Source organism: Mobula birostris, chromosome 2, assembly GCF_030028105.1.
Source record: "Mobula birostris isolate sMobBir1 chromosome 2, sMobBir1.hap1, whole genome shotgun sequence".
Lineage (NCBI taxonomy): Eukaryota > Metazoa > Chordata > Chondrichthyes > Myliobatiformes > Myliobatidae > Mobula > Mobula birostris.
The window spans coordinates 113,404,838-113,431,144 of NC_092371.1; the positions used below are offsets into that span (position 1 = coordinate 113,404,838).

Below are 26,307 nucleotides of genomic sequence, written 5' to 3' on the forward strand. Positions count from 1 at the left end.
ATTCTAATTAATAATGAACTGTGTCCACTAAATTGACGGTTCTAGAAGCACATCTAAATTTTCTACTTAGTCCCTTGTCCTAGGTTTCCCTGTCAGCAGAAATCTTCTTTTCTTTCATTCAGTTGTTATTAAAATTTTAATAATGAGCCCCCAACCTTCCAAATCTCAGTGTTTTAGACAAAGAAGTGTACCTCTCTTTATCTTTTTTGAGCATGACTATTAATGTCTAACATTAGTTCTTTTTTGAATTAGTGCTCATTACCCAACTTTGGTTTAACATATTTTCTAGTCAGCAGATCTATTATTGTTTTGCATCATTATAGATAAATGTTTTTCTTCTACAGGGCCATGAGGAAAAACTATGTTAGGAAACTGGAATACAAGGGTATAGAAATTACATAGCAATTGGTTAGACCCACCTGGTATATTAAAGCATTTCTGAGCAACATACCTTAAAAGTTTATATACTTTGTGGCAAATTAGGTATGAATGGGATAAATTTGGAGCAGAGAGTGTACCAATTAAGGCAAACCTCTGGGAAGCCTGGACAAGAGACAAGAGTCTAAAAACTGAAGATAGGTCCTTTGGGGATTGTGAAAAAACCCAAAGATTACACAAATACATAAAGGTTATAGATGGTGGAACTTAGTATTTTACATGGCAATTGATATCAGGCAAATTGCTAATTTTAAATCTGAGACTGACAGATTTCTGTCCACCAGAGGTAGTACGGAATATGAGACAAAAACAGAACAAGCTTGAAGTTATAAATAGCTTTAATTTGTTCTGCCTTCCTAAAGTAGCTCCTAATCCCTATCTCCTTAATTATACACATTTTTAAGTAAATGTTTTACAAAAGGTCTGTCTAGGTGGTAAGAATGTAAATTGTGATTTACATTCTGAAACGCCATTTCCTGCGCTGTATGACTCCATGGCATCCTGCTGATCTGACATGCTGACTGAGCATCACAGTCAAACTAATTCTTTTAAACTGGATTTCATACTAATCTCAAGGTTGTATAATTTACATATTCTTTGATAATAAATGTACTTTGAATCGTGAATATTTGAATATTGTAGTGTACTTAAACAGCCTACTTTAGAAACATAGAAAACCTACAGCACAATACTGGCCCTTCGGCCCACAAAACTATGCCGAACATGTCCTTACCTTCGAACTGCCTAGGCTTACCCATAGCCCTCTATTTTTCTAAACTCCATATATCCATCCAGGAGTCTCTTAAAAGACCCTATCGTTTCCTCCACCACCACCGCCACTGACAGCCCATTCCACGCACTCACCATTCTCTGCGTAAAAAAACTTACCCCTGACATCTCTTCTGTACCTACTTCCAAGCACCTTAAAACTATGCCCTCTCGTGTTAACCATTTCAGCCCTGGGGAAAAGCTGCTGACTATCCACACGATCAACGCCTCTCATTATCTTATACACCTCTATCAGGTCACCTCTCATCCTCCGTCACTCCAAGGAGAAAAGGCTGAGTTCACTCAACCTATTCTCATAAGGCATGCTCCCCAATCCAGGCAACATCCTTGTAAATCTCCTCTGCACCCTTTCAATGGTTTTTACATCCTTCCTGTAGTGAGATGACCAGAATTGAGCACAGTACTCCAAGTGGGGTCTGACCAGGGTCCTATATAGCTGCAACATTACCTCTCAGCTCTTAAACTCAATCCCATGATTGATGAAGGCCAATGCACTGTATGCCTTCTTAACCACAGAGTCAACCCGTGCAGCAGCTTTGAGTGTTCTATGGACTCGGACCCCAAGATCCCTCTGGTCCTCTACACTGCCAAGAGTCTTGCCATTAAACTTCCTTTCGCAAGCTTCTCCTCATGCCACATTTTAAACTGGAGAAAATAAACTTTATGACAACCTGTCTGAATAAAAGCCGCAAGGCTAGTACCACATAAAAAATTCAAGGCTAAATCTGTAGAATTATATTATGTTGTGACTACAGCCCTCATAATGACCTTTTAAAATTGCCAGACGGATCACAAAGTGCCAATAGGTTACGATGAAATACTCTCTTCACCAGCCACCTCAAACATCTCCATTGAATTGGCAGATCCAAGGTCCTATATTCACAAGAGACAAATGGAAAGCATACTGAGGGCTGATACTTTTTCAACATCATAAAAGCCCTGTCAGACCCACTGCTTCAAGGCCGTTGGGATTTAGTGAAAATAGTTATTTCAAAATATCATTAGTATACTGATCTCCAATGCTTTTAATTCAAGGACCACATTAAATTAAGTACAAAGAAGGATTATCACCAAGCATTGCTCAATTTTTATGGAATAAAATGTATGTGGCCACATTATACTTCCTGATCACACAAGGTAATGGATAAAAATTCACAGCAACATGCATGCAACCAACAGAGGTCCAAAGCCAGAACAAGATCTTAAAAACAATTAATTGTTTTCACACAACCACATGGTAAGTCAAGATTTACTTTATTATTGGCATTCTAAGAACTTAATGCTTACCAAGTCTCTGTGGAGAACCCAATTTGTATGTAGATAATGAATTCCATCAAGTATTTGATAAAGCAGTGATTTAACCATTCCCCTAGGCAGCTGCACTGGTTTCTTATTTGCTTTTGAGGCACGATGGAACTTGATAATATGCTATTCAAAAAGCAAAACAGCAAAAAGATATTCAATCTCAGTATCAAAAAAATGCATTTTACTTTAAGAGTAATGAAATAAAAAAGCTGCAGATGATGAAAATCAGATATAGACAAAGAAACTACCTGAAACACACAGCAGTCATAAACCTGACACTCTGTTCCTCTGCTCATAAACACTGCCTGACTTGCTCAGTGTTTCCAGCACTTTTGTAAGTAACTGCACTGATGTTGCACAACTGCTTTACATGAATTAAAATGCCCCTTAATAATAATCTGTAATAAAGTCATCTATTATACTCACATACATGCCGAATGATCAAAATTGATAACTAAACCACAGGAAATGCTGTGCACCCACTACTGAAACAGCATTTCCTCTGTACTGCAAGCTAACCTAGAGGGATATCAAAGCTATCACTGGGAATAGGTATTAACATTTGATTTAAGTCAGAGCATATGACTCCGTTTCACTGGTTTATAAACTCTGTCTCTAGGGTCCCATCTACCCTTTCAGGTGAAATTAAATTACTCTAATCCATAATTTTAAAGTAAGGTATGTTATCTTCATTGTTTACAAGGCACTTGTTGTACACAAATTGGCACCCTTCTCCCTACATTGCAATAGTGACTATATTTTGAAAAAGATCATAGTCAATATAGTAACTTGTGTAGTAATAAATTGTAGGATGATGATCAATTTAAAATATCTAATCCATTCTGTTAAATTTCAGGCTTGACCATGTCCTTGCCCACAATTGTTTGCACAAGAAGTAGGACAACATTTGCAAGTACAGGGGATTCTGCTTAACTGAGCCATCGGTAAATCAGAGCAGCTGCTTATTTGGGACAACTCTTAAATAACAAAAGCTAATCGATAAAGGAGCCAGGATTCCCTTCATTTATTTGGGACACTTCCCATTTAATTGGGACAGGAAGCTGTTGCCAAGCTAAGTGTCTGTGTTGATTTTTCAAAAGAATGTGGCAGTGTACTCTGGATGAATTCCTCCATTGATAACTATTATGAACTAATACACAATTTTATAGTACTGTCATAGTATGGGTAGTGCTCTAATTTGTTCTGTATTTCACTTCAATACATAATTTGTTATTCTGTTAAATGGTAGTTTATCTTTTTTTATACCTTTTTAACTATTTCTATGAAACCAGCTAATTGGGACAGCCACTTAATTGGGCCACAATATACTGGTGCTGATGTGTCCCAATTACCGGAATCCACTGTGTTGTTTCCATTGCTGTCCCAATAAGCTGAAGTTTCATGGAAATAGTTAAACAGGTTAAATAGTTAAAAAGATGAACAAATTATGTATTTAAGTGGATGATGGAATAAATTAGAATACTATCAATACTACTATATTACTATTAGACAGTGTATTAGTTCCTAATAGTTATCAATGGAGGAATTCATCCAGTGTACACTTCCATGTTCTTTTGATTGTAAATGAACAAAATTAGCACAGACACCCAGTGCAGATAATCGACTGCCTTCATACAATGCTTTGACAATTGCATCCTCCAAATTGTCATTTTCATTGTAACATTAAACATGATTGTTGGTTCCTTCAAATTCTTCATAGTTCCTAACTTGTTGAAGTAGTGAAATCAGTTCATTTTCACTCCTGGCTGTTTCTGGCATCTCCAATCCTGAATGCTTGAAATCACAGACAGCAAAACAGTTCTGAATTGTCTTACTGTTTATTACTTGCAAACTATCAGTGACAAAAATCATTGCTTTTTGAACACAAACACATGCAACGGAAGCTATTTTAAAACTGTTTGCATTAAGCATGGTGTAGCATCTAACGGACATACATAAGTGCACACAACTGACGCTAGTTCAAAACCGCTTGGCAATAGTCTCCTATCCCAATTAAGGGGAATAGTGTTCCAGATAAATGAAGGGAATTCCAACTATTTTCTCTATTAGTTCTTGTTCCTTAAGAGTTGTTCCAAATAAGTGGCTGCCCCAATTAACGATGGCCCAATTAACCAGAATCCACTGTATATCTACATCTCTGGAGTAGAATATCCTTCAAATATTATATATAATCTATATATAGAAATGTTTAAAATGATCAAGAGCTTAGTGAGAGTCAACAGAGTGTTTCCACTAATAGAAAAATAGAGGGCTATGGGTAACCCTAGGTAATTTCTAAAGTAAGTACATGTATGGCACAGCATTGTGGGCGGAAGGGCCTGTATTGTGTTGGTGTTCTGTGTTCCAATAGTTAAATGGCTAATAATAAGGTTCCACATAAATTATATGTTTAAAAAAAAGAAAAACTGATACTGAGGAACAACTTTCTCAAGCATCTCATGATTTGGAATGGAGACAAAAGAGACTGCAGAAGTCAGAATCTGGAGCAACAAGCAATCTGCTGGAGAAACTCAGTGGTTGATCAGCATCTGTGGAGGGGAAAGTAACTGTCAATGTTTCAGGACTGAGAGTGGAGAGGGAAAGATAGTCAGTATAAAGAATTATCATTTCCCTTACCTATCAGATTCCAACATTGTTAGGCCTTGTGTCCTGTTTATCACCCTCTACTTTCACCCCACTTCACTCCATCTGCCTCTCCTGTTTTACTTCTGCCTCCATCCATCATCCACCTGCCTCTGTCTCCCTCTCTCTCCCTTCCTTCCTTGACCTAAACTGCCCTTCATCCTTCACCTTTCTCAGCCTCAAAGTCTACAATCATCTTGGGCTCCTGACTCACCATGCTCCCTCTCCTCTTTATACTGGGCATTTCCCCTCACTAGTCTCAGCCCTGATGCATGTTTTTAACACAAAGTATTGACATTTCATTCCTCTCCGCCATCTGGGCATCTCCGCCAATTGTTTAGCTGCTGTAGTCCATTCAATTGAAGGTTCTATGTGTTGTGTGTTCAGAGATTCTCTTCTGCACACCAGTGTTGTTATGCATGGTTACTTGAGTTACGGTTACCTTCCTGTCCGCTTGAACCAGTCTAATTATTCTCATTAACAAGGTGTTTTCACCCACAGAACTGCCACTCACTGGATGTTTTTTGATATTTGCATCATTCTCTGTAAACTCTAGAGACTACTGCGTGTGATAATCTCAGGAGATCAGCAGTTTCTGAGATACGCAAACCACTCCATCTGGCACCAACAATCATTCCACAGTCAAAGCCACTTAGATCACATATCTTTACCATTCTGATGTTAGGTCTGAACAACAACTGAACTTCATAACCATGTCTGCATGCTTTTATGCTTTCAGTTGCTGCCACATGATTGGCTTATTGGAAATTTGTATCAAGCAATTGTACAGGTGTACCTAATAAAGTGGCCACTGAGTGCGTACTTCCTCGTGCTGACTTTTATGACAGATACTTGGCTTTGGAATTCTGACCATTTAGTTCTGATCACCTCATAAGTCTTCCTATTCACCCTTTCGAAGCACTTCAAGATTTTAAATACCTAGATTAAATCTAATCTTTTTTCTTTTCTGCCAAAGTTCTCACCTTTCCCCAAGGCTTAGTTTCTCTTCTGGCTTCAATATAATTTCTACTACTAAGCAGCTTGACTATTCAGAGACTTCCTTCCAGGGCATACATTTATTTTAACTTCTTTCGTACTTGTATTCTATGCATTTACTTTAAAATCCCAAATTTTACTGGCCCATTATCTTATACTTCCAATGGAACAACTAGGTCAAAATCATGAGCATTTTCCCCTATTTCTGCAAAATATGTCACCTGCTTTAAACTGCACCTTCCACTTAAATGGCTATTTCATTGATCTGTCCTGTCTTAAGTATTCTACAGCCACCTGATCATTTGTCAAACCTACTGCTTAATAATAGTCTGGCAGACGGACCTCTACCTGACTGAGGCCAAACGGCAGCTCTCTGACACCTCCTCTTACTTACCCATGGAACAGGACCCCACCAAAAAACATCAAACCATTGTCTCCTGTACCATCACCACCCTTATCAACTCCGGAGACCTACCATCCTCAGCCGCTAAACTCATAATTCCCACACCCTGTACCGCTCGGTTTTACCTCCTCCCCAAGATCCACAAGCCTGACTGTCCTGGTAGACCCATAGTTTCTGCCTGCTCCTGTCCCACCAAACTTGTATCTGCCTACCTAGACTACATTTTGTCACCCACAGTTCAGTTCCTCCCCACCTACATCCCGGATACATCCCATGCCCTCCACCTCTTCAATAACTTCCAGTTCCCCGGTCCTGACCACTTCATTTTCATTATGGATGTCCAATCCTTATACACCTCCATTCCCCATCAAGAAGGCCTCAAAGCCCTCCGCTACTTTCTGGACAATAAACCTCACCAGTTCCCCACCAACACTACCCTCCTCCCGCTGGCGGAACTGGTTCTCACATTTAATAACTTCTCTTTTGGCTCATCTCACTTTCTTCAGACTCAGGGTGTAGCTATGGGAACTTGCATGGGCCCCAGCTATGCCTGCCTCTTCGTTGGTTATGTGGAACAGTCTGTACTCCAGACCTATTCTGGTACTGCTCCCCAACTTTTCCTTCGGTACATTGACGACTACATTGGTGCTGCTTCTTGCACCCATGCTGAGCTCATCAATTTCATCGACTTTACTTGAAACTTCCACCCAGCCCTCAAATTCACTTGGTCTATCTCGGACACTTCTCTCCCCTTTCTCGATCTCTCAGTCTCCATCTCTGGAGACAGACTGTCCACTGACATCTTCTGCAAGCCCACTGACTCTCATAACTACCTCGACTATACCTCTTCCCACCCTGCCACATGCAAAAATGCCATTCCCTATTCCCAGTTCCACCGTATCTGCTCCCAGGATGAGGTTTTCCATTCCAGGACATCTCAAATGTCCTTTTTCTTTAAGGATCGTGGTTTCCCTTCTGCCGTCATCAATGATGCCCTCACCCGCATCCCCTCCATTTCCCGCACTTCGGCCCTCATCCCATCCTCCCGCCACCACAACAGGGACAGCGTTCCCCTTGTCCTCACCTACCACCCCACCAGCCTCCGGATCTAGCACATTATCCTCCGCAACTTCCACCACCTTCAACAGGACCCCACCACTAAGCACATCTTTCCTTCTCCACCCCTCTCTGCTTTCTGCAGGGATCGGTCCCTCCGCGACTCCCTGATCCACACGTCCCTCCCCACGAATCTCCCACCCGGCACTTATCCATGTAAGTGTAAGTGCTACACCTGTCCCTACACCTCCTCTCTTGCCACCATTCAGGGCCCCAAACAGTTCTTCTAGGTGAGGCAACACTTCACTTGTGAGTCTGTTGGGGTCATCTATTGCATCCGGTGCTCCCGGTGCGGCCTCCTCTACATCAGTGAAACCTGACGCAGATTGGGGGACTGCTTCATCGTGCACCTCCGCTCCATCTGCCACAACAGACAGGATCTCCCAGTAGCCACCCACTTCAACTCTGCTTCCCATTCCCATTCAGATATGTCCATACATGGCCTCCTCTACTGCCAGGATGAGGCTAAACTCAGGTTGCAGGAGCAACACCTCATATACCGTCTAGATAGTCTCCAGCCCCTCTGTATGAACACAGAATTCTCCAACTTCCGGTAATTCCCTCCCCCTCCCTTCCTCTACCCCTATGTCACTCTGCCCCCTCCGTCAGCTGCCTATCACCTCCCTCATGGTTCTGCCTCCTTCTACTACCCATTGTGTTTTCCCCTATTCCTTCTTCATCTTTCCTGCCTATCAACCTCTCTGCTTCCCCACACCCACCCCTGTATCTTTCCCCTTACTGATTTTTCACCTGAAACCTACCAGCCTTCTCCTTCCCACCATCCCCTCACCTTCTTTACAGGGCCTCTGCCCCTTCCCTCTACAGTCCTGACGAAGGGTTCCGGCCCAAAACGTTGACTCATCATTTCCACAGATGCTGCCCGAACTGCTAAGTTCCTCCAGCGTGGTGTAAGTGTTGCTTTGACCCCAGCATCTGCAGAGTATTTTGTGCTTAGTAATAGATCTGTAAATTTTAATTTCATACCTGCTTTTGAAATCTATAATTACATGAGGACAATAAAAGAACTAATACGGACTTCAAGGTTTCAACTTCCCTCAGTCCAGCCAACATCTTTTACTTAGTCTGTTTCCCATCTGCCAACCTATAATTTTTCATCTCTTGTTTTTAAATGTTTTATTAAACATCTCCTGAAAATCTATACACATGCCTACTGCACATCAAAATCAAGCATACAGCTAATTTCCCGGAGTCAGTGGTAACATTTAACCCCACATCTCCAACCAACCTCAATCAAATTAATCAATATTTTATTCTAATAAAAAATTTCCAAGTTTTCTAAATTTTTTTTCTATTTGTATTTTCATGTGCAATCACCATACTAGTGAATTTAGATAGCACCTTCTCTTTTCCATCATAATTTCCACATTAAAAATAGAAAATACTCGAAACATTCAACAAGGCAGACAACATTGGTAAAATGACAAAAAAAAAAAGATTTTATGTCAAGAACTCTTCTGGTGACCCTTTAAGTGATTGACAGTCATTTTATTTATTTATGATTTTATTTTAGATTTTCAGCAACTGCAGATTTTTTTTTGTTTCTTTGCTTTCCATAATCCAGAGTCCAAAACCTTGTAAAGTAAGTCAGCCTATCATTGACTTAGCTCTACATTTGATAACCTTTTAATATGTGCTGTACATTGTATTCCTCTGACAAAAAATATGTTAAAGAAAGACATGTACTTACTATGTGAAATATGAAGACAACTATTTCTTTCTAGATTCTGGATTTCTGGATATAAACACACATTATTTCTGTTCCAGTTGAGTTTTTGATCAGCAATGGCACCCCATTCCCTGGGGATACTGATGGTTTGGAAAATGACAATGGTAAAGTTGTAAGCTGTTGAATGTCATGAGCATGAAAGGCAGACAATTGTACTCCCTCTTGCTGGTTTGGTCATTGATTGCACTTGTGTTGAACAAGTACTGCTCCATTCTGATCAGCCCAAGTCTGAATGTGGAGTCTACAATTGATATGTCATGATCTTATTAAATGACAGGGCAAATTTGAGAAGCCAAGTAGCCTACTCCTACTCCCAATTAATATATATTGTGCAGACCTTCTGCATAGAACCAAGGGATACTTCTTTTTCTGAGGGGTTGTAATTAGAACAGAACATTGTGTATTCAACAATTATACAGGGACACCTCTTTTTCCCTTATTAGGGAGAGAGAGAGAGATCCTGTGGTATGTTGAATTACTGGGCGAACAAGTAGTCTTTGGGGTACTGCAAGTCTGTGTCTTTATTGATGCTTTGCTGCACGCTTGAGTGCTTGGTGGGGGGTGCCGATACTTTTTTGCTGGTGGGGGAGTGGGGGTCATTGCTTTGCTGCTGCTTATGTGTGGAAGGGGGAGCTGGGGGGGGGGCTTTGGTGTTCTAACATTTAACTGTCATTCATTCTTTCGGGCACTCCTCTGTCTTTGTGGATGTTTGCAAAGAAAAATAATTTCAGGATTATATTGTATATATTTCTCTGACATTAAATGTACCTATTGAAAATATTGAATTAATATTCCCATTTCAAGTGCTTAACATTCTAGTAACCAAGTTCTTACCCATAAATCATGTTCTGCATAATCAAACAGGAGCCATACTTTTCTGTCGCTGTGTGAAAGAAATACCTTCTGCAAGGCAATCACATTGGGATGCTTCAATTCTCGCAGCAACTGGTGAGAAAATAAAAAAAAATAAATAACAATAATGGGTAAAAGTACGGGGGGAGGAATAAAACAGACAATAATACATTGACAGCACCTCTTAATACCTAAAAAATGGACCGTCAACACACAATTCATGCAATCCACCCAAATCCACTTTCATGCACAGCTCTTCAATCAGAATTTTTATCCTTTGATGTGAGTCAGTAAAATAAAGCCTCAATGATGTGTAATCATTAAGACATGGGATTCTATATAAAATCCAAAGTTACATTAAATAGGAATTGCAGGCTTGATTCAATTTGCCTTTTGGTTGATTGAAAATGTGTTCATTAAAATATAGTAGAATGTCTACAATTTAAATTCCAAAACTGTGCTCCTTGTGAAACAGCACAATCTCACAGAGATCTGTGCATGAAAGACTTTAGAGTGGAGTTCAGTTGTATAGTGGAGGGAAAGGCACTCTATTAGGCCATAAAAACAGAAATAACAGTTTTCTCAGAACCTTTTAAATGCAGTGCCTCTTTGAATAGAGTTCCTGTCCAACAGAAGTAGCATTATGGGATAGTTGGAAGCTCTGCAGGCAAAAAATTTGCTTCACAAGTTTGAAGCTTGCAAGAACAGGTGGTGATATGGGAAGAGTTAGCTGGGGATCAGATGGCAAGAAGGGCAGGATATATGGGGAGGGAGGACTGAATCATAGAGAATGAAATGGAGAAGTGATCTAAAGATGATTGTGAGGTATGGTCTAATTGTTGGAGTCTAATAGCCAGTTAGAAGGAGGTGATGAATAAGAGATAGACTGGTGCTCCAATGGTTGAGGAGGGTGAAGTCAGATCACATAAACATTTGATGAGTTTATTTTGTAGCTCGCAAGGCCCAATAGAAATCCTCCTTTTCGTGATGGCCCTTAAGCATTCATTTGCTTCATAGTTGGTTTAAAGAGTCTGGAAACCCGACCACTCCATTCAAAAACAGAACTACAAAATGGCCTCTCAATCATTTTCCAACTTAGCATTTGTGGACTGATAGCTATCCAGCATTCATCACACATTTATTAAAGCCAGAAGTGAGCTCAGTTGCTATTCCAACCACGTTTGAAGTAAAACTATGTTGAGTTCACAAACAATGTTAAAAGTTAAAATCCATTCCTACATAAATAGATCAGTACTCAGTATTTCACCCGTAATATGATCAACTGTAACTAAAAGCAAAAACAAATCTCATTGAACTTATAAAAACTTTTCAAACTACTTAAAAAGGAATGTTTTGAAAGACATAATTGAAAAGAATCCCATTGAAATCAAAAGAGGCAATGCAGAGGAGATTCACCAGGATCTCCTCCCACCTTCTTATTCTGGCTTCTGCCTGCTTCTTTTCCAGTCCTGATGAAGTCCAAAACATCAAATGTCAATTTCCCTCATTGGATGCTGCCTGACCAGCTGAGTTCCTCCAGCATTTTGTTTGTGTTGCTCCAGATTTCCAGCATTTGCAAAATCTCGTGTTTAAAATTTATCAGGATGTTGCCTGGATTGATGCCATTGCAGTTACAGAAACTAGATAAGCTGAGATTTTTTTCTGGAGTGGAGGAGGCTGAGGAGTGACCTTAAGTAGGTGTACAGGTGTCCCCCGCTTTTCGAACATTCGCTTTACAAAACCTCACTGTTACGAAAGACCTACATTAGTACACTGTTTTCGCTAACAGAAGGTTTTCTCACTGTTACAAAAAAAGCAGCACGCGAAAAATGGCGGCATGCGAAAAAAAAAGCAGCGTGCGCCCCAAGCAGCCATGCTCCTCCCCTGGAACTGCATTCTAGCCGCCACTGCTTAAACACATGCTTTATCTTGATTTATTTTGTGCATCCGTTAGCAAGATGAGTTCTAAGGTATTGGAAAAGCCTAAAAGAGCTTGTAAGGTGTAACACTCAGCATAAAACTAGACATAATTAAGCATTTTGATCGTGGTGAACTAAGTAAGGACATTGTCCGCGCGTTGAACTTGCCTGCATCCACCATTCGCACTATTTACACGCAGAGAGAAAAAATCTTGAAAGCTGCCGATATTACTGTTGGTTCTGCTCATAGCAAAGTGGTCTCTCTTAGTCGACATCCAGTAATGAATAAAATGGAAAGTCTATTGCTTGAGTGGATTGATGGGTGTACAAAACGTGGTGTTCCTTTAAGTTATCTTATACTTAAGGAGAAATCAGTCAGTCTTTTTAATAAGCTGAAACAGAAAGCACTGGACGATGGTGATGAAAGTATTGCGAAAGTGGAATTTAAAGGTAGTCACGGGTGGTTTGATCAGTTTCTGAGGCGAGGGCAGCTTCATAGTTTAACATTTACTGGAGAGAGTGCTTCGGCTGATAACTGAAGCTGCTGAAAGGTTCCCCGCAGAACTGAAGAAAATAATTACAGAAGGTGGTTATTCGTATAAGCAAGTGTTTAACTGTGATGAACCTGCAACTTATTGGAAAAAAATGCCGAGTAAGACATTTATTTCGAAAGAAGAAAAGCAGGCTAAGGGACACATGGCATCGAAGGACCGGTTTACCCTAATGCCAGTTTTGTACAGTCGGCCCTCCTTATCCGCGAGTTCCGCATGCGCGAATTCAACCAACCACAAATCAGGAAAACCCGAAAGTTCTCTCTCCAGCACTCATTCGTTCGCTACTTTGTTTCTGTGACAAAATGCCTAAAAAGCAATTACGTGATCAAAGCAATTCCTCTAAGGCTAAGAGGGAGCGTAAAGTGCTAACTCTCGCCGAGAAATTTGAAATATTAGATCTTTTGAAAAGTGGCATGTCGCATTCTGAAGTGGGCCGTAAGGTTGGTAAGAACGAATCGAGCATTCGCACAATAAAGCAGAAAGAAGCTGAAATTTGTGGAAGTGTTGGTGCTAGGGATGGCTGGCTGGCTATGTAAAGTGCTACAGCCTCAAGAACCTAAAGATCACGGGAGGATCGGGATCGGCTGATGCCGAGGCAGCATCAGCGTTCCCAGACAAGCGATGATAGTTGTGTCTGTACTGAATATGTACAGACTTTTTTTTCTTGTTACTATTCTCTAAATACAGTATAACAACTATTTACATAGCATTTACATTGTATTAGGTATTATAAGTCAACGGAAGAGGAAGACTGCAGGTGGCAGGTCCTGTGCTGCCCTGGGTCCTAAAGTCCACCTGCACTGAGCAAGGTTAAATATGGGACTTGAGCATCTGCGTTTTTTGGTATCTGCAGGGGGTCTCGGAACCAATCCCTCACGGATAAGGAGGGCCGACTGTATAGAGGAATGGTCTAAAATTCCTCCTCGCCATTGTGCAAGTCTAAACAGCAGCCAGAGGAAACATCTGGTGGTGATTATTGCTGCTAAATGAGGTGCTACCAGTTAATAAATCAATGGTTTACATACTTTTTCTAGCCTGAATTGTGAATAACTAAACAATATGTTCAATAAAGACATGAAAATTACAATTGTGTGTTATTAGTTTAGGCAGATTGTGTTTGTTTATTATTCTGATTTAGATGACGATCAGACCACATTTTATGAGTAATTAATGCAGAAAACCAGGTAATTGCAAAAGGTTCACAACTTTTTCTTGCAACTGTAGTTTTAGAGAGAGGAGCAGTAGATTTAGGGAGCATCTGAGTGGGAATTCTTTCACACAGAGAATGCACTGCCTGAAGAGGTGGTGGAAGCAAATGCATCTGCTTATTTGACACCAAACGTCATCACCTTGCACTTGCGGTTAAATTCCACGTGCCAAAACTCCAGGATTTACAACCATAAGACCTAGATTGATGATGCCTGGCATTGATCTTTGCCTCCTCATTGGCCACAGGAATAGTACCAGATGATTGGGTGGTGGCAAATATTATTCCTTTGTTCAAGAAAGGGGGTCGGGATAACCCTGAGAATCATAGACCAGCATGTCTTAGTTCAATGCTGGGCAAATTATTGGGCAGGATTCTTGGAGACAGAATTTACAAATATTTTGAAGAAACATAGTCCGATTAGGAATAATCAATTTGGCTTTATGAGGGGGAGGTAATGTCTCCCAAGTCTGATTATATTCTTTGAGGATGTGACCGTCATTCCTTTCTTTTTCCCTGGGGATTTTGGGTGGTTATTCCCTTAGTATCATTTTGCGTATTTCCTCTGAGGCCTTAAATTTCGTAGTCTTTAAATGTACTTTTTTTTGTAAGTTTTCCTAACTGGTTTATATTAATAATTTCGTTTCTTTTTTTTGGTTAATCATAGGGTCTGTGGTCTGTTACGGTTTTCTTTATATTTTCAGGCTTTTTCTCTGTTTTACATTGTGCTTGTCTTAATTGATTTACCTTTTTTTTTATTCTTCTACTGTTTTATAACTAGCCGATCTTTTTTATATTTACACTTTTTTTAGTGAGTATCTATCGGAAGTCATGGGGGTAGTTTTAGTGCTTGCTTCTTTCTGGCGGGTCTGCTTTAGATTTAGCCTTGGGGTCATGGGGTGGGGGGTGGTGGGAGGGGCTTCATGTTTTAGTTTTTTTCTTCTTGGGCTACTTACATTACTGAAGTATTGGTTGCGTTCTCCTTCCCGTTACCTCTGGTTTGTTCTGCTCCCTTTCCGGGTTCGTGGGTCGAACCTATCGTCAATCCTTTTTTTTGCGGGTTGACTTTAGGGTTTATGGAGTCTATTATTAATTTTGTCTCCTGGAATACTAATGGTCTTAATCATCCTATCAAAAGGAAAAAAGTTTTTAAAGTATTCCGGAGACTTAAAGCACATGTTCTATTTTTACAAGAGACCCACGTGCGGAGGGGGAACAGACTACGTTTTTTTAAATTCTGGAAGGAACAAAAGTTTCATTCGAACTCTAACGCTAAGATTCGAGGCGTCTCTATTTTTATAGGCTCCTCAGTTACTTTTGTACAACATGATATTATCTCTGATCCAAATGGTAGATTTCTACTGGTTAGTGGTCTACTATTTAATAAAAGGGTAGTTTTGGTCAATGTTTATGCACCCAATATGGACTGTCCGGAATTTTATAAATCATTATTTAATCGGTTCCCGAATTTGAATGAGTTTTCATTGATCTGGGGTGGAGATCTTAATACTTGCTTATCCCCAGTTTTGGACCGTTCGGCTCCTTTACGGATTTTACCCAATAAATCTGCAACTTTGATTAACTCATTCCTCTCTGATTCTGGGTCGATGGACATCTGGCGTTTTTTGCATCCTCAGGAAAAAGATTTTTCTTTTTTTTCACATGTTCACCATTCCTATTCAAGAATTGATTACTTCTTTATTGACTCTCGGCTTATCCCTTCAGTGATTAAATGTGATTACGACTCTATAACCATTTCGGATCATGCTCCATTTAAGCTTTCTATTAAAATTCAGGTCAACGCACAAAATAATAGACAATGGCGTTTTAATTCATTGTTGCTTCAGGACTCAGATTTTGTTAACTTTATGAATGAACAGATAGATCTTTTTTTTACAATCAACTATACAGAGGATATTTCTGTGAACATTCTTAGGGATACTTTTAAAGTTTATATTCGTGGTCAGATTATCTCGTATTCTGCTGCTTTGAGGAAGAAGCTGAAGCAGGAGGAGCTGGTCATTGTGGAAAAGATTAAGGAAATTGATAAGAAATATGTTACAGCTCCCTCTGAGGAGTTGTATAAACAAAGAACTGAACTTCAAATGGAACATAGTTTATTACTTTCATCTTCGATTGTAAACCTATTAAAGAAAACAAGAAGTGAATTTTATGTACACAGTGACAAAGTTGGCAGATTGTTGGCTAACCAATTGAAGTTTAATTATTCTAAATCTCAAATTAATCAGATTTATAATCAAAATGATCGATTGATATTTGATCATGCGGAGATTAATCAAACCTTCTTTGATTTTTATTCTTCCTTATATCAATCTGAGTCTTTACGAGACTCTAAATATATGAATGACTTTTTAGATAACCTAGATTTCCCTGAGATTTCACAGGATATGTCTTCTATGCTAGATACTCCCATTACCACTGATGAGATTAAGAATGTTATTTCCTCTATGAACCTGGGGAAAGCTCCTGGCCCTGATGGGTTTACCATGGAATTTTATAGGTTTTTTGCACCTTCATTAATCCCTTGGTTCGGTAGGGTTTTCGAGGCTTCATTAAAACTTGGTAAACTTCCTGAATCCTTCTATAGAGCGTCAATATCTCTAATATTAAAGAAGGATAAAGATCCTGCTCAATATGCATCTTATAGACCAATATCTTTATTAAATGTTGATTCTAAAATTTTTTCTAAATTATTAGCAAACAGATTAGAAAAAGTTCTCCCTTTTATTATTTTGGAAGACCAAACGGGTTTTATTAAAGGTTGTTACTCTTTCTATAACATTCGCACACTGTTAAATATTGTTTATACCCCCTCACAAAATGTTCCTGAGTGTGTTATCTCTTTAGATGCTGAAAAAGCCTTTGATAGAGTAGAATGGCCTTACTTATTTCAGGTGCTTGAAATGTTTAATTTTAGCTCGAAATTTTTATCTTGGATCAAACTGTTATATCATTCTCCTATGGCCTCGGTCCGTACTAACTCTTTAAGCTCACCTTTTTTTCCTCTCTTTCGAGGTACTCGACAAAGTTGTCCTCTTAGTCCTTTATTATTTGATATTGCATTAGAACCTCTTGCAATTGCCATTCGAGAATCTCCAAATATTATTGGGATAACTCGGGGTTTAAAGTCCCATAAAATATCACTCTATGCTGATGACTTACTTTTATATATTTCTAATCCTCAAAAATCTATCCCTGCTGCTTTAGATTTATTAGCACAATTCAGTCATTTTTCAGGTTATAAATTAAATCTTAGTAAGAGTGAACTTTTTCCAATTAATAAACAACTTCCCTTGTATCATGCAACACACATCAAAGTTGCTGGTGAACGCAGCAGGCCAGGCAGCATCTGTAGGAAGAGGTGCAGTCGACGTTTCAGGCCGAGACCCTTCGTCAGGACTAACTGAAGGAAGAGTGAGTAAGAGATTTGAAAGTTGGAGGGGGAGGGGGAGATCCAAAATGATAGGAGAAGACAGGAGGGGGAGGGATAGAGCCAAGAGCTGGACAGGTGATAGGCAAAAAGGGATACGAGAGGATCATGGGACAGGAGGTCTGGGAAGAAAGACAAGGGGGGGGGACCCAGAGGATGGGCAAGAGGTATATTCAGAGGGACAGAGGGAGAAAAAGGAGAGTGAGAGAAAGAATGTGTGCATAAAAATAAGTAACAGATGGGGTACGAGGGGGAGGGGGGGCCTTAGCGGAAGTTAGAGAAGTCGATGTTCATGCCATCAGGTTGGAGGCTACCCAGACGGAATATAAGGTGTTGTTCCTCCAACCTGAGTGTGGCTTCACCTTTACAGTAGAGGAGGCCGTGGATAGACATGTCAGAATGGGAATGGGATGTGGAATTAAAATGTGTGGCCACTTGGAGATCCTGCTTTCTCTGGCAGACACAGCGTAGATGTTCAGCAAAGCAGTCTCCCAGTCTACGTCGGGTCTCGCCAATATATAAAAGGTCACATGGGGAGCACCGGACACAGTATATCACCCCATCGACTCACAGGTGAAGTGCCGCCTCACCTGGAAGGACTGTTTGGGGCCCTGAATGGTGGTAAGGGAGGAAGTGTAAGGGCATGTGTAGCACTTGTTCCGCTTACACGGATAAGTGCCAGGAGGGAGATCAGTGGGGAGGGATGGGGGGGACGAATGGACAAGGGAGTTGCGAAGGGAGCGATCCCTGCGGAATGCAGAGAGAGAGGGGAGGGAAAGATGTGCTTAGTGGTGGGATCCCGTTGGAGGTGGCGGAAGTTACAGAGAATAATATGTTGGACCCGGAGGCTGGTGGGGTGGTAGGTGAGGACCAGGGGAACCCTATTCCTAGTGGGGTGGTAGGAGGATGGAGTGAGAGCAGATGTACGTGAAATGGGGGAGATGCGTTTAAGAGCAGAGTTGATAGTGGAGGAAGGGAAGCCCCTTTCTTTAAAAAAGGAAGACATCTCCCTCGTCCTAGAATGAAAAGCCTCATCCTGAGAGCAGATGTGGCGGAGACGGAGGAATTGCGAGAAGGGGATGGCATTTTTGCAAGAGACAGGGTGAGAAGAGGAATAGTCCAGATAGCTGTGAGAGTCAGTAGGCTTATAGTAGAGATCAGTGGATAAGCTGTCTCCAGAGACAGAGACAGAAAGATCTAGAAAGGGGAGGGAGGTGTCGGAAATGGACCAGGTAAACTTGAGGGCAGGGTGAAAGTTGGAGGCAAAGTTAATAAAGTCAACGAGTTCTGCATGCGTGCAGGAAGCAGCGCCAATGCAGTCGTCGATGTAGCGAAGGAAAAGTGGGGGACAGATACCAGAATAGGCAAGGAACATAGATCGTTCCACAAACCCAACAAAAAGGCAGGCATAGCTAGGACCCATACGGGTGCCCATAGCTACACCTTTAGTTTGGAGGAAGTGGGAGGAGCCAAAGGAGAAATTATTAAGAGTAAGGACTAATTCCGCTAGACGGAGCAGAGTGGTGGTAGAGGGGAACTGATTAGGTCTGGAATCCAAAAAGAAGCGTAGAGCTTTGAGACCTTCCTGATGGGGGATGGAAGTATATAAGGACTGGACATCCAATTATGATCCCTTGTATCATAACTTTCCGTTTAAATTGATTAATAATTATTTCTCATATCTTGGGATTAAAATTACTTATAAACACAAAGATTTATTTAAGACTAATTTTTTACCCTTAATTGATCATATTACTCAACTTTCATCTAAATGGTTTCCATTATATTTAATTTTGATTGGTCATATTAATGCAGTTAAGATGTTTATTCTGCCAAAATTTTTATATGTATATTTCAGGCATTACCGATTTTTGTTCCAAAATCTTTTTTTGATAAAGTTGACTCTAAAATTTCTTCATTTATTTGGCAAAATAAAAACCCGAGACTGGGAAAATACATTTACAGAAAGCTAAGAGAGATGGAGGTTTAGCATTACCTAACTTTAGATTCTATTATTGGGCAATTAATATTCGACATATGAAATTTTGGTTACCTGACCAAGTTACACTATCCATCCCTAAATGGGTAGTATTGGAATTACAATCTGCTCAGGGCTATGCACTTGGCTCTATTTTAGGTTCCTCTCTTCCTTTCGATTTGAAACGCCTCAAACTGGTTTCTAACCCGATAGTTAAATATACCTTACGTATTTGGTTTCAATTCAGAAAATTTTTCGATCTTAACCAATTTGGGCTAGCGATCCCTATTTTAGGTAACATATTTTTTCCTCCCTCTTTCACGGATCGTGCGTTTCAAATTTGGAAGACTAAGGGTATTTCACGGTTTTTGGATTTATTTTTAGATGGTTCCCTTATGTCTTTTGAACAATTATCTAATAAATATAATTTACCAAGAATACATTTTTTTTAGATATCTTCAAGTTAGAAATTTCCTAAGTACTATACTTTCTTCCTTTCCAATGCTTCCTCCTACATATATTTTAGATACTATAATTAATCTTAATCCATGTCAGAAAGGTGCAACGGCTATTATTTATAATATTATTATGAAACTTAGGAAAGCTCCATTTGATAAGATTAGGTCAGATTGGGAACAAGAATTGGGTTCTATTATTTCCGTGGATGACTGGGGGCAGATTTTACAATTAGTCAATACTTCCTCTATCTGTGCTAAACATTCCCTAATTCAATTTAAAGTTGTTCATAGAGCACATATGTCCAAAGATAAATTAGCTCATTTTTATTCTCATATTAATCCTTTTCGTGATAGATGTCCGGGGCAGATAGCTTCCTTAACTCATATGTTTTGGTCTTGTCCTACTCTGGAAACTTTTTGGAGAGACATTTTTAATATTATCTCAAAGGTATTGAATATAGATATCTTTCCTCATCCTATTACTGCTATCTTTGGATTACCTAAAATTTCCAGTAATCTTTCCCCTTCAGCCCGTAGAATGATTGCATTTCTTACTTTAATGGCGAAAAGATGTGTCTTACAACATTGGAAAGAGCCTAATGTTCCAACTACCTTTTTTTGGTTCTCCCAGACGATATTATGCTTAAATTTGGAGAAAATTAGAAGTAATCTTTATGATTCCTCATTTAAGTTTGAACAGACCTGGAGATCTTTTATTCAATATTTTCATTTAATGTAATTTTTTTTCTCTTTTATTTCATATTTATATTCCCTTCTTGCTTTTTTTAACTGTTTTTAATGGAGGTCGGGTCTGAGGACGTGATTTTAAGTTTTTTAGTTCTACCTGTTTCCAAGTTAGCCCATTGCTTTGCTTTGCTTTTAGTTTTAGTTGCATGGTAGGTTTTTTTGGGTTTTTTTTTTCCTTTTCTCTATTGATAAATATATAAAATTAGTATACTATCATTTTACCTTATTATGTCATGTTTAAATTGCACTGTTTGTATCAATTTTTTTCGGTATTAATATCTCCTGTAATTTCTAACAGTGTGTTAGTGCTTATATGGTTTACCTTTTGTATACTTATTTAATAAAAAGATTTAAAAAGAAAGAAAGAAAAGAGAATGTGACAAAGCACATTGATGAAGGTAAAGCAGTGGAAGTGGTGTATATGGATTTTAAAGTGTTTGATAAGGTTCCCTACAGTACGCTCATTCAGAAAGTAAGGAGGCATGGAATCCAGTTAAACTTAGCTGTGCAGTTACAGAACTGGCTTGCCTATAATAGAAAACACAGGATGGTAGCAGATGCAGAGTATTCTGCCTGGAGTAAGTAACCAGTTGCTTCCACAGGGATCTGTTCTGGGACCCCTGCTCTTTGTGATTTTTATAAATAACTTGGTTTAGGAAGTGGAAGGATGGATTAGTAAATTTGCAGGTGACACAAAGGTTAGTGGAGTTGTGGATAGTGTGGAAGGTTACTGTAGGCTGTAGTGGGACATTGACAGAGTTGGACTGATAAGTAGTACTTGAAGTTTAATTCAGTAAAGTGTGCAGTGATTCATTTTGGAAGGTCAAACTTGAAGGCAGAATACAGGGTGAATGGCAGGATTTTTAGCAGTACAGAGGAACATAGGTATCTTGGAGTCCACATCCATTGATCCCTCAAAGTTCTACACAAGTTGATAGGGTTGTTATGAAGGCACATGGTGTGTTGGCCTTCATCAGTCAGGGGATTGAGTTCACATGCAGCAAGGCAACGTTACAACCCTAAAAACCCTGATGAGATCATATTTGCAATTTGTGTTCAGTACTGGTTAACTCATTATGAGAAGGATGTGGAAGCTTTAGAGAGGATGCAGAGGAGATTTATCAGGATGCTGCCTGAATTAGAGGGCCTGTGTTATGAAGATAAGAGCTAGGGCTTTTCTCTTTGGAGCAAAGGAGGATGAGAGGTGACTTGATAAAGAGGTACAAGATGATAAGAGATATATATTGGGTGGATAGTCAGAGACTTTTTTCCCAGGGTCCAAATGGCTAATACAAGGGGGCATAATTTTAAGGTGATTGGAGAAAAGTATAGCGGGGGGGGGGGGGATGTCAGAGGTAAGTTCTTTACACAGAGAATGGTGTGTGCATGGAAACAGGGCCGGTTGAATTTCTTTAGCCAGAGGTGGTCAATGTGTGGAATTCATTGCCACAGATGGCTGTGGAGGCAGTCATTAGGTATATTTAATGCAGAGGTTGATAGGTGCTTGATTAGTAAAGGTGTCAAAGGTTACCGGGAGAAGAAAAGAGAATATGATTAAGAGGGATAATAAATCAGCCATGATCAAATGGTGGAGAAGATTTGATGAGCTATATGGCATAATTCTGCTCCTCTGTCTTATGGTCTAAGCATCTATAAATGTTCTAGAATCACCAAGGCGAAGAAGGCTGCAGACCTACAATGGTTAAATGGTATTAATGTAGATAGATGCAATGAGTGACATGAACACAGTGGGTCAAAGAGCCTGGTTCTATGCTGTATGGCTATGACCCTCACCTCCACTTCTGAAGCCCTTATCCTCATTACCTTCTCTCATCCTAGCCTATTCCCCACAGTATCACTGGTTCTTACAGCTACAAACTACTTTCTTGAATTACTTTGCCCCTTGTCTCATCCACTCTCATCCCCAGCAACAACTAAGAGACCATGTGATTAGTTGCCTCTACCAATCCCCTCCTTTCCCTTAAACCACGAGTTTAAATCTTCCCTAAGGTTCTCTTGTCCTATCCCTGGACATATTTTTTCTCATGTGCTCTCTGAACTCATCCTGTGTGAGACCTTCTTCATGTTCCCTCAACCCCTAGCCCTTTAAGTTGCTGACTGCTCAACTTAATCTCTATTGCCTTGTGACAGTTATCAGTAATTCACCCTCAAGTTCTATTTCCCTTTCTTCAAAATCTGGCCTCAGTTCCTTAACTCCTATATCTTTACAACTACTACCTATAGTGCAACTTCCACTCCAAAATCCTTCAACTTCATGTAGCCTCCCAAAGTTTTGCTAATGCATATCGGAACTTATTTTTAAATCCTTCCTGTCAGATTATTCTCCTACCATGATAATCGAAAAATTATCATCAACCCATCATCATGGCTTAGAAATAGCTCCACACAACTCTTCTGGCATTAAGAATGTAGTCGCCATGCAGTACAGTAGATGCAATGTTTGCATCCAATTGTTATAGGGACATGCCACAATACAAATAAAAATCTGCCAGCCGCAAGGAAATACTGCCTTATTAAATAATGCTGCATTATTTAAATAATGGGTAAGGTGACCCCAAGGAGTCGGAGGGACCTGGACAAACTGGTGAAGAATGAAATCAATGTTCTTTGTGCACATGGGCTGCAGAGACCATCCAGGTCCAAAATCAGGTGTGCTTGGCAATAATTTCCCATATAATTCCTCTAGGGACATGTAAAGAATACCTGCAGTTTCGGAAATCTGCAATTCAAAGAAATGACAGAGCCTGCTCTGTTTCCATTAGTGGGCTGAAGGAAAATTTAATGAAGCCTTCTCTCCTTGAGTGACTTCCATTATGCTAGTGATCAGTAAAATGGGAGATGTGACAGAGATCAGCAGCAGCAGCTTAGAATAACCTTGAGGTTTAGAAATGAGAGTGACTGACCCCAGTGAGCAAAGCATTTCAGGTCCAAGTGCAGCTGTCAAGGACTGATTCTGCAATTGCCCCTCTGAAACTCAATCCCACTTACTTTAATATACTCCTTAATATCTAATTATTTGATCAAGCTTCATTCTAATCTCCTCACATGGTGCAAATTTGTTTCAGAAAATGCCAAGTTTAAAAAAATACATAATGCCTTTTCAATTACCCTGTCATTGAATCCTCATCTAAGAAAAAATGTGTTGGCATTGCAGAGGGTTCAGAGGAGGTTCACAAGGATGATTCCGAGAATGAAAGGTTTATCATACGAGGAATGTTTAATAGCTCTAGGCCTGTACTCGCTGGAATTTAGAAGGATGGAGCGTGAGATCTTATTGAAACCTTTCGAATGTTGAAAGGCCTAGACAGAATAGATGTGGAAAGGATGTTTCCCATGGTGGGAGAGTCTAGGACAACAGGGCACAGCCTCAGAATAGAGGGACATCCATTTAAAACACAGCTGCAGAGAAATTTATTTAGCTAGAGGGGTGGTGAATTTGTGGAGTTTGTTACCACAGGCAGCTGTGGAGGCCAGGGTGTTGGGTGCATTTAAGGCAGAGATTGATAGGTTTTTGATTGGACATGGCATCAAAGGTTATGGGGAGAAAGCTGGGGAGTGGGGCTGAGAGGAAAAAAGGATCAACCATGATTGGAATGGAACAGTAGACTCAATTGGCCAAATGGCCTAATTCAGCTCCTGTCTTTTTATAATAAAGGAATAGTGAACACCACTGAGGATTAGATTGTAGTAAAAATGCAGCGTAGAATCAGCATGCAGCACTGAGAACTATAAGATAACATTATGCATGCCACTTTCCACAGTGATCACATTTCTACATTGAGAAATTTGACGGGGGGAGAGGAGAGAGTAGGAAGGGGGCGAGTGAGAGTGGAGGGAGAAAGCAAGAGTAGGAAGAAGAATAGGAGTAGGGATAGGGACAGGAGAGAGTAGGGAGAGGGACAGGAGAGGGTAGGGGGAGAGTGGGGGGAGAAGGGAGAGACTGTGCATAGTCCAATCTATCTGTATGACATTTAGTTTTCTTCAGTTTATCAAGGACAAAAACTGCAAGAAAGCTTTTGTTTCAAAATTTCGATTTTTTTTCTACAGATAGTTGTAAAATTTGTTTGCATAAGTTAACTTTATTTCTTCTACAGCAAAGTTTAAAATATTATGACTGCATCAGATTTAACAGTTCTAATGCATATTTTGATTTTTTTTTCCTCTGAAACTCAAGACATATTTCTGATTTTCATTTATAATTAAGGCAGCATGTGTGCCATGCCAAGCCATAAATAACCACATATAGTGGAGCGTCCTGTACATGACTATACTTCCATTTAAGTATGATCCTGTTGGAGCAGTCTCATATAACGTGTGTAGTAAAATGAAACCATGTATGGACACTGTAGAGTAAGCAATAATCTCTGAAGGAATACCAACTGGGAATAATTCAGCAGCATAAGACACTGCAAATATAACAAAATTAAGTGCATGATGGCAATTGAGATGTCAGCATTAATCTCAGTCATTCCTCTAAAATTTAAGCACTTTAACTGGATATTTAGCATAACTAGGAAAGGTGACACATCTACACCAAAAGGAATATATGACATGATCCTAATTCAAATTAGCAAGGCGAGGTATGTGGACAATGCAAATTCTAGTTCATTGAGTGAAGATACATTGCAAAAACTACAAGTTAAAGTTCACGTTCACTTACAGTCACAAGCACAATGCAAGTCAATGAAATGCATTATTCAATTTGTGCCTTTGTCATGACTACTTTCCAAATCAATTACAGTAATCTGCTGCTGCAAAATGTGTTAATATGTTCTAAAGCATATATCACATTTCAGCTGAAGTACATGAGGCAACTAGAATCCTTAAAAGGAGTTGCATGGCAAATTAAAACATTAATTATTTCAAACCCAAACTCAAAACAGTTCACAGTCACAGAAAAGTACAGCACAGAAACAGGCCCTTCAGTCATCTAGTCAAATCATTTAAACAGCCTACTCCCATCGAGCTGCACCAGGAACAAAGCCCTCCATACCCCTAACATCCATGTACCTATCCAAACTCCCCTTAAACTTTGCAATTGAGTGCACATGCACCACTTGCACTGACATCTCGTCGCACACTCTCACAACCCTGAGTAAAGAAGTTTCTGCTCATGTTCCCCTTAAACTTTTCACCTTTCACTCTTAATCTATGACCTCTCATTGTAGTTCCACCTAACCTCCGTGGAAAAAGCCTGCTTGCATTTACCCTATCTATGTGCCTCATAATTTTATATACCTATATCAAATCTCTCCTCAAACCTTCACATTTTAAGAAATAAAGTCCTAACCTAGTCAATCTTTCCTTATAACTCAGGTCCTCCAATCCTGGCACCAGCCTTGTAAATTTACTCTGTACTCTTATAATCTTATTTACATCTTTCCTGTAGGTAGGTGGCCAAAACTGCACACAATACAGTAGTCCAAGTTAGGCCTCACCATCATCTTATACAACTTCAACATAACATCCCATCTCCTATAATCAATACTTTGATTTATGAAGGCCAATGTGCCAAAAGCTTTCTTTATGGCACCATTCACCTGTGACGCCATTTTCAATTAATTAGGTACCTGTACTCCCAGATCCCTTGGTTCTACAGCATTTCTCAATGCCCTACTGTTCACTGTGTAAAATGTACCCTTGCTCATCCTACCAAAGTGCAATACCTCACATTTGTCTGCAT

General features: G+C 39.8%; 1 protein-coding gene across 9 annotated transcripts in view; it reads right to left on the bottom strand.

The window, feature by feature from the left end:
* The window catches only part of cdk19 (cyclin dependent kinase 19), a 180,537-nt gene that overhangs the window by 110,292 nt on the left and 43,938 nt on the right, over positions 1-26,307 (bottom strand). For 8 of the 9 annotated variants that reach the window (XM_072246488.1, XM_072246478.1, XM_072246469.1 and 5 more), the window contains exons 3-4: positions 10,272-10,382; positions 2,515-2,655 (exon numbers count right to left, since the gene is read on the bottom strand). In XM_072246488.1, coding sequence (XP_072102589.1) covers positions 2,515-2,655; positions 10,272-10,382 — 252 coding nt within the window. Of the gene's footprint in view, positions 1-2,514; positions 2,656-8,480; positions 8,578-10,271; positions 10,383-26,307 lie in introns of those variants that run through there. The other variant, XM_072246497.1, reaches the window with a different exon arrangement.